At 39.9% G+C, this 19,260-nt stretch overlaps 3 protein-coding genes across 6 annotated transcripts in view; 2 read left to right on the forward strand and 1 right to left on the reverse strand.

The window, feature by feature from the left end:
* MAPK14 (mitogen-activated protein kinase 14) overlaps window positions 1-14,093 on the forward strand; it is a 46,081-nt gene extending 31,988 nt beyond the window's left edge. For all 4 annotated transcript variants that reach the window (XR_011558538.1, XM_070745190.1, XM_070745191.1 and 1 more), the window contains 3 exons: window positions 259-337; window positions 5,551-5,724; window positions 11,903-14,093. Coding sequence is in view for 3 of the 4 variants with exons in the window: in XM_070745190.1 (XP_070601291.1) it covers window positions 259-337; window positions 5,551-5,724; window positions 11,903-11,970 (321 nt within the window). In the remaining variant the exon portion in view is untranslated. The remainder of the gene's footprint in view (window positions 1-258; window positions 338-5,550; window positions 5,725-11,902) is intronic.
* FKBP5 (FKBP prolyl isomerase 5) overlaps window positions 1-19,260 on the reverse strand; it is a 1,202,894-nt gene that overhangs the window by 290,893 nt on the left and 892,741 nt on the right. The window lies entirely within an intron of this gene.
* Window positions 17,975-19,260, forward strand: part of MAPK13 (mitogen-activated protein kinase 13) — a 33,080-nt gene continuing 31,794 nt past the window's right edge. Inside the window, exon 1 of the mRNA XM_070745193.1 lies at window positions 17,975-18,286. Within this exon, the coding sequence (XP_070601294.1) occupies window positions 18,168-18,286 (119 nt within the window). The 5' untranslated portion in view covers window positions 17,975-18,167. The remainder of the gene's footprint in view (window positions 18,287-19,260) is intronic.

Raw genomic sequence — 19,260 nt, forward strand, 5'->3', positions numbered from 1 at the left:
ATCTAAGATCATTCAGGCGCCATTGCTATCCTATAGCATATGACAGCTATTGCTTATGCAGTGCATAAGACCCAAATCATGCAAGCCTTTATTTATAGCATCACAGCCATGCTGAGTATATAAGTGAGAAGATTAACGTAGATGGTAATTAAAAAACTAAAATCAGATAAGATCAAGGTAAAAAACAGGCCTACATAGAAACTTGCAGTGGTTAAGAAACATACTAGTAATTTAATAACATGTTTTATTTTCCTCCAGGCAAGAAATTACATACAGTCCTTGTCTTACATGCCGAAGATGAATTTTGAAAATGTATTTATTGGTGCAAACCCTCTAGGTAAGACTTAACAGTAGTTCCGCCACAATGGAGAATATAATTGCGTGTACATCAGGTTCATGAACACTATTTTGGCATGACAGATAAAGGCTTTGAAGCAGTTTTTCACATACATAATAGAAGATGACTTTGGTATCGTTTGTATACAGTCACTACTAGCTGGATACCCGTGATTCACTGCGAAACTGATCCCTTTAGCATGGAGTGGAATGTCTAAACTAAATAATATACGAAATAACTAATGATCTGATGGTCATTTAGAAAAATCCTTTCTTAGCGAGCACCTAGAAGCCAAGAAGAACATGCCAAATTTCAAGTTTGTAGGCTTTATGGTTCTGGAGATTTCGTGATGATGCGTGAGTGGTATTTAGCTTATATACTGTATATTCAGGTTTATTCATAACACTAAATCTCTCCCACTTCATTCCTTCTGCCAGGAAATAAGGGTAAGCAACCCAGATGTTCATTTTCTGGTTCCTTTAGCATCAAATGTGAACCAAGAATCTTTGGTTTCTTTCACTCATTTCATATTGATACATAGAACTATAATGTAATTTACTGAACGCTACTCTTTCAGATGATGATACCAGAGAATTTCTTGATAAGAATCCTTCCTGAATAGAATTTTGAAATTTGCTAGTGCATTTTGTACTATTTATTTTTGAATTTGCTTTTCATTGTCATTGGCCTGTTTTAATAATTTAAAAATAGATTCTGCACCTTGCCATGAAACTTGTTTCAAAGGGAGGTTTTTCCATCAAGTGCAAAAAATTGTTTATTCATCAAAACATAACTGTCCATTCAAATGAGAACTCAAGAGTATCAGGACCTTCTATGGATAGAGAGAGTCCATAGATAGAGACCATTCCAATTGTGCCACTAAATAATTTTTAGTGGATTTATATGCCGCCCTGAGTCCTCGGAGAGGGATGGCATATTTACCGTATATACTCGAGTATAAGCCGAGTTTTTCAGCCCCAAAAATGGGCTGAAAAACCCGACCTCGGCTTATACTCGAGTCACCACAAGAGGGTGCCGAATCACCACAAGAGGGCGCCCAGCCAGCAAGCTAAACGGGGAGGAGAGCGACGGCATGAACTCTCTCCAGGCTTTAGAAGCCTCCAGCCGGAGAGAGAAGCAGATTTAAGGAGGAGGGGGGGAGGGCAGCTCTTTCCTTTCCTCCTCCTCCCCCGCGGCTGTGGGCTATTCTGGCTCTCCACCTCCTCCTTTCCCTGTTGCCATCCCAAGTGGATCTCTTTAGCAAATCTGCTTCCCTGCACAACACATGGGGCAATAAAGGGAGACGAGAAGGAGGGAGGATCAGGGGTGAGAGATCAAGCCAACGAGCCAGCCAGCAAGCTAAAGAGGGGGGGGGGGGAGGGAAACAGCATGAACTCTCTCCAGGCTTCTAAAAACTCAAGTTTAAAGAGCCCTGGGTTAGGGTTAGAAATGCAAGAGTCTTCAAACCTGGAAAAATTAGGGCTTGTGGACTTCAACTCCTACTCCTGAAGTAGCATGGCTGGTGCAGGAATTCTGGGAGTTGAAGTCCACTAGTCTTAAAACTGTCAAGTTTAAAGAGCCCTGGGTTAGGGTTAGAAATGCAAGAGTCTTCAAACCTGGAAAAATTAGGGCTTGTGGATTTCAACTCCTACTCCTGAAGTAGCATGGCTGGTGCAGGAATTCTGGGAGTTGAAGTCCACTAGTCTTAAAACTGTCAAGTTTAAAGAGCCCTGGGTTAGGGTTAGAAATGCAAGAATCTTCAAACCTGGAAAAATTAGGGCTTGTGGATTTCAACTCCTACTCCTGAAGTAGCATGGCTGGTGCAGGAATTCTGGGAGTTGAAGTCCACTAGTCTTAAAACTGTCAAGTTTAAAGAGCCCTGGGTTAGGGTTAGAAATGCAAGTCTTCAAATCTGGAAAGATTAAGGCTTGTGGACTTCAACTCCCACTCCTGAGGTAGCATGGCTGGTGCAGGAATTCTGGGAGTTGAAGTCCACTAGTCTTAAAACTGTCAAGTTTAAAGACCCCTGGGTTAGGTTTAGAAATAGGTTTTAGCTTGGTTGCTGATTGAGCTACTTTTTTTACTTTTTAATTTATTGTTATTACCAGATTGCTTTCATTTACCCTCTTTTAAATTTACAGAGCTAATTTTGGTTTTCTTTAAAATAAATATTCTAAAACATTTAATCTACTGATGTCTCAATTAATGTAATTTTATTGGTTTCCATTTTTATAAGTTACCAGTAGCCACTGCATTTTCTAACCTCGGCTTATACTCAGGTCAATAAGTTTTCCCAGGTTTTTGTGGCAAAAACTGGTGCCTCGGCTTATACTCGGGTCGGCTTATACTCGAGTATATATGGTATTTATTTATTCGATTTTTATGCCACCCTTCTCCTTAGACTCAGGGCAGCTTACAACATGTTAGCAATAGCACTTTTTAACAGAGCCAGCCTATTGCCCCCACAATCCGGGTCCTCATTTTACCCACCTCGGAAGGGTGGAAGGCTGAGTCAACCCTGAGCCGGTGATGAGATTTGAACTACTAACCTACAGTCAGCTTCAGTGGCCTGCAGTACAGCACTCTACCTGCTGCGCCACCCCAGCTCTTATATAAATCCAGTAATTAATTAATTGATTGATTGATTGATTAATTAATTAATTAATTTTGAAGAAATTGAGACCAATATATTAACTGAAAATCCAAAGCCCAACCTATATTTTCTCAAATATATTTATTTTTCTTGCAAACAAATACTAAATTGGTAATTTTATTTATGGCTGAGGCAACCAACCTGATTATGTCAATACATAATCAAGACTTGGAAAGACCCAGAGAACAGCATCCCTCTGTCTGAAATAAGCCCTCTCAAATTTTTAATTTGGCATGACCTGAGTAAGGAGCAGTTTTCTTCTGCAATGTTCTAATGGCTTTTCAAGGTTTTGAACCACAGATAACCAGATGGAAGATCCGGTGCCTGAAGGCTTTAGGGAGAAGTTGATTTGTTGCTGCTGTATCAGTTTGCCTGCTACCCAGTGAGATCCCTACATACACTGGTTGACTTTGTTGCCAGTTAACAGTGGAGTCTTGACAACGTAAGGTCATTGGAAATTTCATCCTGCCCACATCCGACGTAGAGTCTGGAACAACCCAGTAGCTCGTGAACTTTCATTGCTACCTCAGTGATGCAGTCAGCATTTGATCTCAGGTCCTGGAAATGGTGCCCAAGAGGCTAACAATGTAAAGATTGTCTGGTTCCGGGGACTTTTCTTATGTACTTCTAAATGAGGCTGGAGTTTTCCTGCAATTTGAAGGTCTTCCTGAATTATTCCTATAACTCCTGATCAAAGAATCAGCAGCAGCTTTTACCAGGGAGAAATTTGTACAGATTCATATTGTGCAACAATTGCACATGTTCCTGAAACTGTAAGGCTTTTTAAATAGCCATTTAGCCATGATTAACTTATGTTTGGACTACCAGAATATACTATATATGAGAAGGCAATTCAAAAGGTTAGGTTGGTTCAGAATGCACCATTATGAACAAACACATGTCATGGGATACCCATGTAACACCTCTGCTTTGCAAGCTGCACTGGTTACTGGTTACCATTAGGTTCCAATTCAAGGTCCTAGCTATACTACAAAACCCTATATAGCAGGGGTAGGGAACGTTGGCTCTTCTATGACTTGTGGACCTCAACTCCCAGGATTCCTGAGCCAATCATTCTAGTTCAGAGAATTGTGGACTTCAACTCCCAGGATTCCTGAGCCAATCATTCTAGTTCAGAGAATTCTGGGAGTTGAGCCAATCATTCTAGTTCAGAGAATTGTGGACTTCAACTCCCAGGATTCCTGAGCCAATCATTCTAGTTCAGAGAATTCTGGGAGTTGAAGTCCACAAGTCATAGAAGAGCCAACGTTCCCTACCCCTGCTATATAGCATAGGGTCAAGTTGATTGAGGAACCACCTGTCTTCCTTTGTGTGTGCACATCCTGCAAGGTCAGACGAGGTCAGCATATCCCAGGTCTTATCCATTAAACAATATGAACCAGGAAGCATGCTTTCTCTTTTGCAGCACCTGGCTCTGAAATATCTTCCTAGGGATTTGAATGACCCCAGTTCTATTGTATTCTACTGTACATTTTGAAAACACTGAAGACCTGGCTCTTTTCCTAGGCTTTGGGCTAGGAGGGAATGTGGACCCCATCCGGGAGAGAGTTTTATGTCTATTCCATTAGGGATGATCATTTCCTTTTCTGTTGTCTGATATTGCTTTGTTTTTATTTTTTTTATATATCCAGAATCATTTTGTGTGTGTGTATGTCTGTCTATGTATATACCGTATGTTTATGTTTTGTTGGCGATTGCTTCATCTCTTTGCATCTATGAGCTGTTTTATCTACTAGGTGAGTGATAGATATGGAAACAACTGTCCCCCTAAGATTCTCACCTGGACTTTTGTTAATTAAATGAGTATTTTTGTTTAAGGGACAAAAGAGAACTCTTAAGGAGTGTTTTAGATAAAAGTTATTTTTCCCCCCTTTCTTTATTTATTTCTTACGTTTTATTTCATATATAATGAATGCCACTTCATCTTCATTGATAGTAAGGCTAAGGACATACTTTGTATCAAGATAATTAAGTCCATAGTTGTGTTCTAAAATAGATGGCCATACAGATCTTTTAAATAAATATTATGAATGCTCTTCCTTTTAAATGTGGTGCGCTGCCTCCTAATTACTCAATATTTTCTGGATGCGAGGCAAAGTCGGCAGAAAAAAGCCCAATGACTCACATATCCCAAACTCTGCTTGCCAATTGGTGCAAAACTAGTTAGCCCTCTTGGTGTGCATCCATGAATTAACAAACTAGCAATCTTAAACAGCCAGAATTACTTTGTTGTAAAAATCATTGCAGATTTCCTTGGCCATATAACACACACACACACACACACACACACACACACACACAAACAATACTTTTACCATTCACTCAGAAACACAACCAAGGGTTCCAATTTTTTTAAAATTTTTCTTAGAAGCACATTTTTCTTAGAATGTTGTTTTATAGATATTAAACTAATATTCTTCTTGCATACAATGCAGCATATTGGCATTGGGAAAAACTAATTGTCTTTAAGTTGAGTTGGGACTTTGCAAGGAATTGCACATTAATCCCTCTTTTTGTTCTGTTCCCTTGGCTTATGAAGCTGTAGACTTGTTGGAGAAGATGCTGGTTCTGGACACAGATAAACGGATCACTGCTGCTGAAGCTTTGGCCCACGGCTATTTTTCTCAGTACCATGATCCAGATGATGAGCCAGTGGCAGATCCTTATGATCAGTCCTTTGAAAGCAGAGAACTTGATATTGAGGAGTGGAAAAGTAAGTTTTCTGGTAGATGATGATGTGGTGAACTAGGTTTTGCTGATGCCATTCATTAACATTATTGCTGTAGTTCTTATGAAAAGATAAACATGTCAGGAAGTAATGAAATCTAGTTTGGCAAAACAGGAAGGATATTCAGAAACATACCGTATTTTTCAGAGTATAAGACACACCTTACTTTTGGTGGAGGAAAATCGGGGGGAATTCTATCTACCAGGCATTTATCTGGCTAGCGTCCTTAGTCTGTTCAGCTTCAGAACGTTATTTTATTCCCTGATTAAGACTGAAAAAGCCTTTTTAGGAATGAAAACAAGCCTGTAAAGACTTAGGGCTGGAAAAAAACCCTCCTTCAGAGGGAGTAGGAAGATCGTTAGCACCTAGTTAGGGCTGGAAAAAGAAGCTTCATTGGTAGTATATGATGCACCCAAATTTTCAGCCTGTTTTAGGCAGGAAAAAGGTGCATCTTATACTCCAACAATATGGTACCTTCTGAATAGAGAAACTCAGAAAAGTTAGTATAGTTGCATAAAATGAGTCAAGGCTTCTATGACTTACCATTAATATTAAAGCACGCCTGATGATGCTCAGCTAAAGAACACTTCACAAAATCCTTCTCTTCACTGTAGTTTTTGCAATCTACGAAAAAGAAAAAAGTTTTTTTATTTTGCATTCACTAAGAATTCCATAGTGGGAAGAGGCAGGTAAAGTAAAGTTATGGGGTAGGGGGACAGTTACAAATAAAAGAAATAGCTGAAACAGAAGGAAGGGAAATAGTTCAGGGCAGATGGGAACAAGCACACTAGCTTTGTCTTTCTTTTCTGGCTGAGAATATGATGAATTCCCTACGAAAATTAGAATATGAACAGAATACCCTACGAAACTAGACTTACAATCCTGGGTCTTGAAAGCTTAGAACTACGACGCCTTAAACATGATCTAAGTATTGCCCACAAGATGATATGTTGCAATGTCCTGCCTATCAAAGACTACTTCATTATCAACCACAACAACACAAGAGCACACAACAGATTCAAGCTTAACATTAACCGTTCCAAACTTGACTGTAAAAAATATGACTTTAGTAATCGGGTTGTTGAAGCGTGGAACTCATTACCGGACTCCCCTAACCCCCAACATTTTACCCTTAGACTATCCACGGTTGACCTCTCCAGATTCCTAAGAGGTCAGTAAGGGGCGTACATAAGCGCACTAGAGTGCCTTCCGTCCCCTGTCCTATAGTCTCTCCTATATCTCGTATTTCTCTACTATATCCTCTATAACCTTTATTATGTATTATTGTGTATTGTACAAAATAAATGAATAAATGATGAGAGAAACAAGCTGTGGAAAGGAAGCAAACGGGCAGGAAGCTGAAGTTGAGACAGGAGTGAGGGAGGAGGAGGAGGAGGCGCTTCTATCAGTTAGAAACTTCCACTGTAGAGACTGAGTGACTGTAGGGGAGGGTCTTATTAATTATGGAGGTGCCATGCAAACTGAGGATTCGGGAGAATACGAACCTTCCATGAATGGAGAGTTTTAAATGGATAGAGAGGGGTCCTCCGTTGTTGTAGAAACTCGCTGCATACTTGTGGGATCCTGAGCATACTGACTGAAAATAACAGCCATTGAATCAATGTGGTGTAATACAGAGCAAGTATACTTCTTATATGTTTGCACTTCTTGTTCACAAGTGTGCTTGCAATCCAATTTAGCCAGTTTTCTTTAGCAAACAGAAGGGAGAACCTTTTCTCCAATTTCTACCCAGGTTGCTGGAATAAGATAAATTGAGCTTGCACACACACACACATCTACAGTGGGGGGGGGGGGGAGTATTTAGTCAGACACCAGTTGTGCAAGTTCTCCCACTTAAAAAGATGAGAGAGAGGCCTGTAATTGACATCATAAGTAGACCTCAATGATGAGAGACAACGTGAGAAAATTTGAGAAAACACATCCAGAAAATCACATTGTCTGATTTTTTACAAATTTATTTGCAAATTATGGTGGAAAATAAGTATTTGGTCAATAACAAAAGTTCATCTCAATACTTTGTTATATATCCTTTATTGGCAATGACAGAGGTCAAACGTTTTCTGTAAGTCTTCCCAAGGTTGCCACACACTTTTGCTGCTATGTTGGCCCGTTCTTCCATGCAGATCTCCTCTAGAGCAGTGAAGTTTTGGGGCTGTCGCTGGGCAACACGGACTTTCAACTCCCTCCAAAGGTTTTCTATGGGGTTGAGATCTGGAGACTGGCTAGGCCACTCCAGGACCTTGACGTGCTTCTTACAAAGCCACTCCTTTGTTGCCCTGGCGGTGTGCTTGGGATCATTGTCATGCTGAAAGACCCAGCCACGTTTCATCTTCAGTGCCCTTGCTGATGGAAGGAGGTTTGCACTCAAAATCTCACGATATATGGCCCCATTCATTCTTTCATGTACACGGATCAGTCATCCTGGTCCCTTTGCAGAGAAACAGCCCCAAAGCATGATGTTATCACCCCCATGCTTCACAGTAGGTATGTAACTCAGAATTCTTTCTCCTCCAAACACGGCGAGTTGTGTTTCTACCAAACAGTTCTACTTTGGTTTCATCTGACCATATGGCATTCTCCCAATACTCACCTGGATCATCCAAATGCTCTCTAGCAAACTTCAGACGGGTCCGGACATATAATGGCTTAAGCAGGGGGACACGTCTGGCACTGCAGGATCTGAGTCCCTGGCAGCGTAGTGTGTTACTGATGGTAGCCTTTGTTATGTTGGTCCCAGCTCTCTGCAAGTCATTCACTAGGTTCCCCAGTGTGGTTCTGAGAATTTTCCTCACCATTCTTGTGATCATTTTGACCCCACGGGATGAGATTTTGCGTGGCGCTCCAGATTGAGGGAGATTATCAGTGGTCTTGTATGTCTTTTATTTTCTAATTATTGCTCCCAGAGTTGATTTCTTCGCACCAAGCTGCTTGCCTATTGCAGATTCAGTCTTCCCAGTCTAGTGCAGGGCTAAAATTTTGTTTCTGGTGTCCTTCGACAGCTCTTTGGTCTTCACCATAGTGGAGCTTGGAGTGTGACTATTTGAGGTTTTGAACAGGTGACTTTTATACTGATAACAAGTTCAAACAGGTGCCATTACTACAGGTAATGAGTGGAGGAAAGAGGAGCCTCTTAAAGAAGAAGTTACAGGTCTGTGAGAGCCAGAAACCTTGCTTCTTTGTAGGCGACCAAATACTTATTTTCCACAATAATTTGCAAATAAATTCATTAAAAATCAGACAATGTGATTTTCTGGATGTGTTGTCTCTCATGTTGTCTCTCATGGTTGAGGTCTACTTATGATGTCAATTACAGGCCTCATCTTTTTAAGTGGGAGAACTTGCACAACTGGTGTCTGATTAAAGACTTTTTCCCCCACTGTATGCACATTTATCTATTTATTAGCTAAAGCTATTTATTTAGCTATTAGCCATTTATCTAGTTAGCTATTGTTCAATAGGACTTACTGCAAAGTAAGTGTGTATAGTTGCTTATACTTGCTGAATGGATATATATCTGATATAGGAGATGAGCCTGTAGTCTAATGGCTAAGGCCACTGCCTTACAACGCCGAGCCCCAGGTTCAAATCCCAGTAAGGGTGTGGCTACCTGATGAAGGCAAATTAGCCCAAAATAGATCTATAGTAGTCTCCCTTCCTTTTCATTATCAGCAAAATATGTTACACACACACATATAGAATTGTCCTAAAAATAACAAAGTTAATTACCAGAGGGAAGAAAGGGTGTGGGCTTATTACACGTGCAATGACTAAATTGAGCAGCATTACATAAAAACAAGCATCTCTTCAATGGGAATTTTATACTGTGATGAGGTCAGTAGAGATTGATGAAAGCTTAATAGCATTTAGTAATTTTAAATAAAATTTTAAACGTTCCAAGATCATGATGGCTACTGCTTCTCTGTCTGTCTGTCTGTCTGTCTGTCTGTCTGTCTGTCTGTCTGTCTGTCTGTCTGTCTGTCTGTCTGTCTGTCTATCTATCTGTACCATTCAACATACAACCATTTATTTAGTGACCATTCAAAGTTACAGCCACACTGAAAAAAGTGACTTATGGTTGTTTTTCACACTTAAGACTGCTGCAGCATCCCCACCCCCACCCTCATGGTCATTTGTGATCAAAATTCAGGTGCTTGGCAACTGGCATGTTTTAAAGGTACTTACTAACTTAACTGCAGTGATTAACTTAACAATTGTTACAAGAAAGGTTGTAAAATGGGCAAAACTCACAACTTGGCAACAGAAATGTTAAGCTCAATTCTGGTCATAAGTCAAGGACTTTTTAATTTTTTTATTTATTTTAAAGAAAACATTCATTGGTGAGAAGACAGCTGCATAGATCAATCAGTCAGCTTTGGAGGACACAACAGAAACATTTCCAGTGCTTTACTTAGCGGCAAGTTGGTCTGGAAGCTAGCGAACTAGTTAGAAGTTCTATGCAGAGAAGGCCACCATGAACCAGAATCCCCTCCCACATTGACTTCTCCTATCAGCCAGTTCAGTCGTCTTCTTTCACATCTTTGTTTGGTTCTTCCGCAATTTTGTATGGACCACTTTCAGCGTGGTGAGGAAGTTTCTAAGGAAAAGAATTAGAACTGTTGGAGCCAGGATCAAAATTTTTGTCATTCTTTACATTTTTCATACCTGGACAGTTCAAAAAGGGTGATTCTCAACTCTACAGAGAAAAGGGAGGGGAAAAGTTAGTCCTCACCACATCCAGGACTGAAAACTCTCCACTGTGAGATCCAAGTGTTTTCTTTTCCCCAGGTCATGAAGTGAATAAAGGCAGCCACTTTCATAGTAATATTGAAGGAGATGGACATAGCTATCTAATATAATGAACATTGGACTATAGTTGCTGTTACAGTGGTACCTCTACTTGAGAATTTATTTATTTATTTTATTTATTTATTGGATTTGTATGCCGCCCCTCTCCGGAGACTCGGGGCGGCTAACAGCAATAATAAGACAGCGTACAATAATAATCCAATACTAAAAACGATTAAAAACCCATTAATATAAAAACCAAACATACATACAGACATACCATGCATAAAATTGTAAAGGCCTAGGGGGAAAGAGGATCTCAATTCCCCCATGCCTGACGGCAGAGATGGGTTTTAAGTAGCTTACGAAAGGCAAGATGGTGGGGGCAATTCTAATTTCTGGGGGGAGTTGGTTCCAGAGGGCTGGGGCCGCCACAGAGAAGGCTCTTCCCCTGGGTCCCGCCAAGCGGCATTGTTTAGTTGACGGGACCCGGAGAAGACCCACTCTGTGGGACCTAACTGGTTGCTGGGATTCGTGCAGCAGAAGGCGGTCCCTGAGATAATCTGGTCCGGTGCCATGAAGGGCTTTATAGGTCATAACCAACACTTTGAATTGTGACCGGAAACTGATTGGCAACCAATGCAGATTGCAGATGCCTCTACTTAAGAACTTTTCTAGATAAGAACCGGGTGCTCAAGATTTTTTTGCCTCTACTTAAGAACCCGAGCCCAGAAAAATTTCCCAGGAAATTTGAGAGCAGCACGAAGGCCCGGCCAATTTCCTGCCATTCCCCTTTAATCCCGGCCATCTCGGAGAGCGGCGGCATGTAAATATAATAAATTATTATTATTATTATTTTCTGGGCTGCCAGAGGAGCCTTTCGGTAGCACTTAAGGAGGCTTTGGCAGCCCAGAGCAAACTGAGCGTTTTCCTTTCTCTGGGCGCTTGGAGAGGGAATAAACCACTTCACTGTGGTGACTCCCTCGTGCTGCCTCCCATACACCCTGTGCAAGGTTGCCTCTTGGAGCGTCTGGGCACGGAAAGGCAAAAGGGGGCACCCACCTCACCTTCTTCCTTCGGCAGCGATTGTCCTCTTCTTCCTCCTCCTCCTCCCACCCAAGTTCCAAGCTTTTATTTCTTTCCTAATGGGTTTGCACGCATTATTTGCTTTTACATTGATTCCTATGGGAAAAATTGCTTCTACTTAAGAACGTTTCTACTTAAGAACCTGGTCACGGAAGTAGCGGTACCACTGTATCTAGTTTGCCATGTTCTTTTCATCACCTGGGGTAGAAGAGTGGGGAGCAGTTGTCTCTGAGCAACTGAAAGCCTTAACTTGTCTTTCTTTCTCTTCCAGGCCTGACCTATGATGAAGTGGTTAGCTTTGTGCCGCCGCCACTTGACCCAGAGGAAATGGAATCCTGAGAACCTGTTTCTCTTTGTCCCATATCACTGTGAGGGGAACATCTTTTTCATAGGAATTCTCCACGTATCGTTCAAGTGCCTCTTGCCATGAAGATTCTCCTTGGGGGAGGATGTGTGCACGTGTGTATGTGTGCGTATGTGTGAATGTATTGAATGAGAAGGAAGGAAAAGAAAGATTCAGAGGGGAATATTTATACAGAACCTGTATAAAATTGCATGTTCTCTTGTATTTTTGTACACAGTTTGGGACATGTTTCTACAGACCTGTTTGATTGCTTTTTTTGCTTTTACTGCTGATAATCAGCTTTCATTGCTCTAGGTCTAGGCAGATAGTATGCAGGGAAGCTGAGATTTCAGATGCTCAGTAGAAATTGTTGCCATTACATGGCTATTCTACCAAGAAAAGACTTAGAAATGGAAACTGATCTATTACTTGAACTTTGCTCCCTGCTTTCCAAGATGAGGGAGTACCAGATTTATTTCAGTTACTTATTCCCACAAAGTCTCCCCACTATTTTATAATAGCAGAAAAGTTGACTCCTGAATGTCTGGCTGTCTTTAATATGAAACAGGTGTTTTTTTAAAAAGTTTGTGCCTTAAATCAGTGTTTTTCAACTTTGGCAGCTTTAAGGAATATGGCTTCAACTCCTAGATTTCTCCAAACTACATTCTGGCTGGGGGATTCTGGGAGTTGAAGTCCACACATTTTAAAGTTTCTGAGGTTGAGAAGCACTGCCTTAAATGACTGAGAGTAAAACTAAGTCTGAGTTCATGGTCTCAACAATGGTCTCAAAATACCTAGGTATCCTCCCACTGACTACTGTAATCAAGACACAGGTATGCCAGCCATTCCTCATGAAGCAATTTGGTCATTTCTCTTTCTAATTTCTCTGCCCAACTCTGAGATGTCTCCTCTCTGCTATGCTACTGTTTTCTATACCATCTTCAGATGAAATGTGAGGTTTTGCATGTTGTAGCTGTACAAGCATGTAGGCTTGCTTATATTATTTTGGAAGAGGCAACTCAGCCAATAAATTAATGTATTCAGTTATCAGAGTTAGAGCCATACAATTTAGCATCCATCTAACTCTGTCCAATTTATGGTTAATATTTGGGGCACTTTTAACAGGAAAGGAACTGATAAATATGCGTCTTTCTGTAACTTTCTATCTCTGGCTTTAAAAGTCGGTTCATTTATCAATTGGTTATGTGCCTGAAGAAGAACTCAGTTCATTGCATTCATAAATTCAAGAAACATTTCCCTGCACAGGGATGAGCGGGAGGCCTCAGTTCAAGTATTTTGTGTTCATCGGGTATTCTGAATAACCAAGAACCTATTTTTAAAATATTTCCTGAGATTTATATAATGCAGGCATCATGCATGAATTGTATGCCGATTTGAAAGCTCTGCAGTATTTTTGTTTTTCCTGATGAATTTGGGATTTGTGTATTTATCCCTTTTGTACAGAAAAGCTGTGTTGTTTTTTTTAAAGGAAGGAAGGAAGAAAGGGGTATGTGGATAATGAAGCCATTAAATCCTTCCTTTCTCTTCAGTTCAGACTCCTCTGCAAAGAAACCTTAGCTTGGGGTCCAGAGAACAATGCTTCGTCATGCTTTTTGTCCAGAGGCCTTCTGTAAACTAAACCAGGGGCCTCCAGCCTTGGTAACTTTAAGACTTGTGGATTTCAACTCCCGGAATTCCTCAGGCTGAGGAATTCTGGGAATTGAAGTCCACAAGTCTTAAAATTGCCAAGGCTGGAGACCCTTGAACTAAACAAAAATCACCTATCTGTTGAACCTGCAGTCTGGGAATTCAGATGGAAATGTAGATATATTCTGTCAAATATACAGGAAGTTTATTTTTATCTGTCATTTTATTGTAGCTGTGACTTTCATGCATAAATACTACAAAGGGAATTTTAAAAAAAAAACATGTAAGTTTATATGTGAGTGAAAACTCTCAAAGTTGAGATTTTAGATGGAGCGGCCCCTGTGGAGTGCACTCCTTGTTAGAATGATAGAAAGTACACACTTTAAAGAGGAATTCTGCTCTAACTGGTTTTGCCAAATAGGAGATCACTCAATGCAACTGGTTTTAAAATAAAGTTATTTTTCAGACTAAATGGACTGATGGTGTTTATAAATTGCTGTTTAACTGTGATAAAGTTTTATGATGATGCATACAGTTGGATCCCAATATTACACATAACAATAATTTTGCTAATTAATCACATATATTTTAATTTGCCTTTAAATGCTGCACTTGCTTTGCTTCATCCCTGAGAGTAAGCTTTAGAATCGAAATCCAAACTAAGTCTGAAGTTTAATCTAATTATAAAAAGCTATTAGAATTTTTTTTTAATGCCATGGGTCTTGTGGTGCATGGTGGTACAAGTGCTATAAATAAATACTGGTGGTCACCCCTATAAGCACAAATATAAGTGATTTTGCAAGAGATTTCTGAATCCAGTTAAATAATGTCCATTCTGCAATTGGGCTTTTTAATAAAAACCTGAAGAATTTAACATTTGTGCCCATGACCCACTTAGTTTAAGAAAATGCATTGCATTCCTATTTCTAATCCATGGCACTGTACATAAATTTGTCAAAAATGACCTGGCTTCTCTTTTATTGATGAATGCTTATTTAAACATAAATAAATGTAATTTTTTTTCATCATTAAAAGCAAAATATTTCATTTGCTGCATCCATATTATTCAAACTATAAGCATATCAAAGGATTATAAATTTTTAGGATGAAAGTTCTTCAAACATCTGCAGTGATGCAACTCTATAAAATGACAAATGGTGCCGTGTGATGACAACCTAACCCAGGGGTAGGCAAAGTTGGCTCTCCTATGACTTGTGGACTTCAACTCCCAAAATTCCTGAGCCAATCATGCTAGTTCAGGAATTCTGGGAGCTGAAGTCCACATGTCATAGAACAGTGTTTCCCAATTTTGGCAACTTGAAGATACCTAGACTTCAATTCCCAGAATTCCTCAGCCAGCAATTGCTGGCTGGGGAATTCTGGGAGTTGAAGTCCAAATATCTTCAAGTTGACCAGGTTGGGAAACACTGTCATAGAAGAACCAAGTTTGCCTACCCTGGCCCTAACCCAATGATGTTGAAACTTTTCAGCACCGAGTGCCAAAAAGGTTGTGCAGAAGCATGACGCTCATTGAGGTCATGCTCCGAAAAAGCTGAACTTCCGGGTTCCAGTGTACATGCATACCCGACAGTCAGATGGCTGGTGCACATACTGCACGCACTGGTTTACGGCACTGCCGCACATGGGAAGGAAAGCTGATTGGCACATATATGTGCGCCAGAAGCCCGGAATAAACAGGCAAGACCGCATGTGCCGGGTGACATGGCTTTGCATACCATAGGTTTGCAATCACGTCCCTAACTCCTCTCCAAAACAATGTTTATACTTGGCCAAATACAAAAATAACCACCATGCTCATTGATTCAATTCCAATCTATAAACCAAGCCAAACAATTGAAAACTTAAAATCTCACGAAACAAAATATTTTAATTGGGTACAACAAAGGTCAAAACTAGACTCAGTGGGACAGATGAGCCCATTTTCCACCTCCCCTGTAACTTCGGAGCATCAGGCCCCTCCTTAGAGGCAGCCTCTCTCATTTCACCCTTGCATTATAAGGCTGCTCCAATCCTTTGGCCCACCATGGCCAGAAATGATCCAAGCTGAAGTGCTGCCAGGAACCCCAGGTTGGATCTCTGGAAGACAACATCCAGGTCCTGAAAGATAACCGTTGCACTCAACCCAGACAATTTGGAAATAAGTTCTGGCATCACCAGTTCTGCCCTGCGTGTTCAAGATCTCTTCCAGCTTCTGAATCTCAGAAAACTGCTGCCTTAAGACTTCTTTCATCAGTAAAATCGCTATTTTAAATAAAGGCTCATGCCATTCTAACAAATGTCAGAATATTTTATAAAGCTTTTAAAAAAATACTGTAATGAAGGTAAGTGGTATTTGTAACCCAGTTTTTCATCACAAAACTCAACAATAGAACATAAGAAGAGCCATGCTGAATCAGGCCAAAGCCCATCGAGTCCAGCATTCTGTGTCACACAGTGACCCACCAATTGTATATTATTTTTATTTATTAGATTTGTATGCCGCCCCTCTCCGAGGACTCGGACTGGCTCACAACAAGGAAAACAATACAATGAATACAAATCCAATATTTAAAAACAGTTTTAAAACCCTTATAAAAACAATCATAAAACCAAACAAACCATGCATAAACTTCAATAGCTAAGGGGTGTACTAATTTCCACATGGAGATCTTGAGCAGAAAGAGAAGGCAAAACCCTCCCTTTCCCTTGACCCCTAACAAATGGTACTCAAGGGAATCCTGCCTGCCTCAACCAACATAGAGGCGGCACATAGCACTGCCACTTGTGATATTTGGAGATCTGTACCAAAGACAAATGCCTTGTGTGTCCGATCACACATGGCCAATAAAAAATTCTATTTCTTGACAGCTTTGCTGGCAACTGTGGAAAAAGTATGCTCTTGTTTTCTATTAGGTGCTTTTCCCTGTTAAGTTTACAACCCTGGAATTTTCTGGCTTTGGTACTGCAAGAATTAACTAGGTGTGATTTTAGCTTTTGAATTCAAGCAAAGGCAATCGGGTCACGGGTGCTGCTGCTGCTGCTGGTGGTTCCGGATCTAGATCAAACTTTAAATTCCCAGAACGAAGCCACCTTCTTAGTCATTGGCCAAAAATAAGTAATTGTTTCTGGTGGTAGCTGAGATAACAGCAGATGGGCTGGCCTCTGTATCTCTCCACATTTCACACCACTTGAACATATTGATTTTATAGGTGCTGCCACCTGCTGATAGAAGCCATTTCATTTATATTTAAAATTGGCTTTAAATGCACTTGTTGCATATAAAGCGGACTTTTTTTAAAAAAGCAAAACCTTTTCACTCCGTTGCAAAGCAGAAATTATCCAAAATACAGCCCAAGAATAAATAATAAATGTACTTTATTTGGCCTCTGGGATACAACTTAGATATTCAGATATTACATGACTATAAAAAAAACCTTTCCGCTCATGACAGTCTTCTAAAAAAAACCCTGGCCAACACACATGCTAATGTTAGTATAAGGTGTGCCTTTTATAAAGCACCAAGTGTCCTCTTTAAGAACAAGGATGGTACAGTCCACGAGCATGACAAAATTGTCTGTGATTGTCATTCTCTGCAAGAACCTATTAACTGCAGACACACATTTTTCAGTATGACCAACCCTCTCATAATGAGAGGCTGCATTAATTTAACCAGCTAATTGCAAGCTCTTGCAATCGGCATGTGATTATATGATCAAGGCATGACTGGCAACTCAAAACAACTACCAGTAATGGATGACAGGTAGGAAAGTAATACCCAGTCATCTGATTAGGTCTTACCCGTCCACCTCTTACAAGACAACATATTTCTCTTAAACTAGAAGTATTGTCTGTTGCCTGTTCAATCAACTATCGCAAATAGACTTATACATTTCATGTATCAGAATTTTTGTTGCAGAAATCTATACTTTGCCTTTAAATTTCCAACGTATTATCTATCATTGCAATACAGTAGAACTCTGTTTTTGATGTTCTTATTGAAGGAGGAAGTGAGATCAACAGATGAAATGTTAATCAAATGAATGAAGGTTTATTAAGTTGCATTATTTGTATTTTATACTTTGATAAGTTAAATAAAAATAAAGGATTTTTAAATATATATACATCCAAGGAATAAAAGTAAGTTACAATATATCTTTACTCATTTACACTGCAAGTTTATTACAACTTCAAAAAAGGATTGGTATCAGCAATAAATCTGTATTAGGCGGGCACGGCTGCTATTTCTATTTACTATAAAGGCCACCTTTCACATAGAAAAGGTGAGTCCTTTGAAAGTACCTGCAAGGGGAGTGACTAATTTGAAACCTGACTCCTTCCTCCTGAGCTGTTGTGTGGGCAGAAGGAGGCGGGCTATACGTGTCTCCTCGTATGCACTCATTGTTCACAACAGAGTTGAGAAGGAAATCTACGGTTGACTTTCCTAGGAGAAGTTGTTTGTCTGTCTGCGGTGTGGTAAAATCTGGATTGGCCTTGAGTTTCTTTGGAGCTTGGTGTACTGGAGAGTTCTACTCCAGGCACAGAGGAGATGAGCTGTACCAGGAGAAAAGGCTTCTTCAGGCAAGAAGTAAACAAGACAATTTGGGAACTTCCTAGACGATATACTTCTATCATCCCTGTAGGATCTGGGGCTTATGGCTCTGTCTGGTGAGTGGCTTTCTGGATCTCAGGGCTTTGGCAAAGTGGGAAGTGGGGATGGATATCCAGGATCCTGGAATCCTAGATTTTCAGGAGGAATCCCAGGGAATCACTTTATTTAACTCTGGTGAATATACATTTGCTTTCTGGAATAGAGATATGGTTTACTTCCGGCCACAGTTTTCAACGTCACTCTAAGCGTCAGTTAATCAGATATTGAATGTTATCTGTATATGGAAACCTTCTGAGTTTCCAATGGTCCTTTTTCTGCAAAGCCCCTTATTTTGCAATTGTTGGTATCTTGATCTTAAAACAGGGTGAAGCACAAATATCATCCTGTGCTGTTTGCTTGTAGTTGGAAGGAAAGCAATTCAGATATGACAAATTAATAAGGCACATCTTGTAGCATCATTTTATTTTTAACTAATGGTAATGTGGCATCAAGTCATTTTTGATTCCTAGAGATCAGATAGCTAAATTACTTCCAATTCTCTACTATGAAACTGTTATAAGAACATTAACAGTTCATGGTGATCAAATTATTATTATTATTATTATTATTATTATTATTATTATTATTAATTGGATTTGTATGCCACCCCTCTCCGAAGACTCGGGGTGGCTCACAGGATACAATATAAAATGGTGAATACAAAAAAAAATCTATTTAATTTAATTAATTAATTAAATACATATAGTTTCCATTTTTCTTAGTAAAGGAGATCTGCTTAAACTTTCCAGGTTCCACACTACAGTTAGTTGGACTTGAATGATATGTTTGACATATAGAAAATGATGACAGCAATGCATGGAATGATGTCTTGTTTTCACAAAACATTTATGGCCAGAGAAAAATGATATTAATCTGCCAAAGTTTTGCAGCATGATTATGCTAAGTGTTTGTGTGCAAAACACTTTTCCAGCTGGGAATATGTTGGGATAACTCGCACAATTCTCCTCCAGGCTGGGACGAGTGTTGAGAT

This window comes from Erythrolamprus reginae, chromosome 3, assembly GCF_031021105.1.
Source record: "Erythrolamprus reginae isolate rEryReg1 chromosome 3, rEryReg1.hap1, whole genome shotgun sequence".
NCBI classification, from domain to species: domain Eukaryota; kingdom Metazoa; phylum Chordata; class Lepidosauria; order Squamata; family Dipsadidae; genus Erythrolamprus; species Erythrolamprus reginae.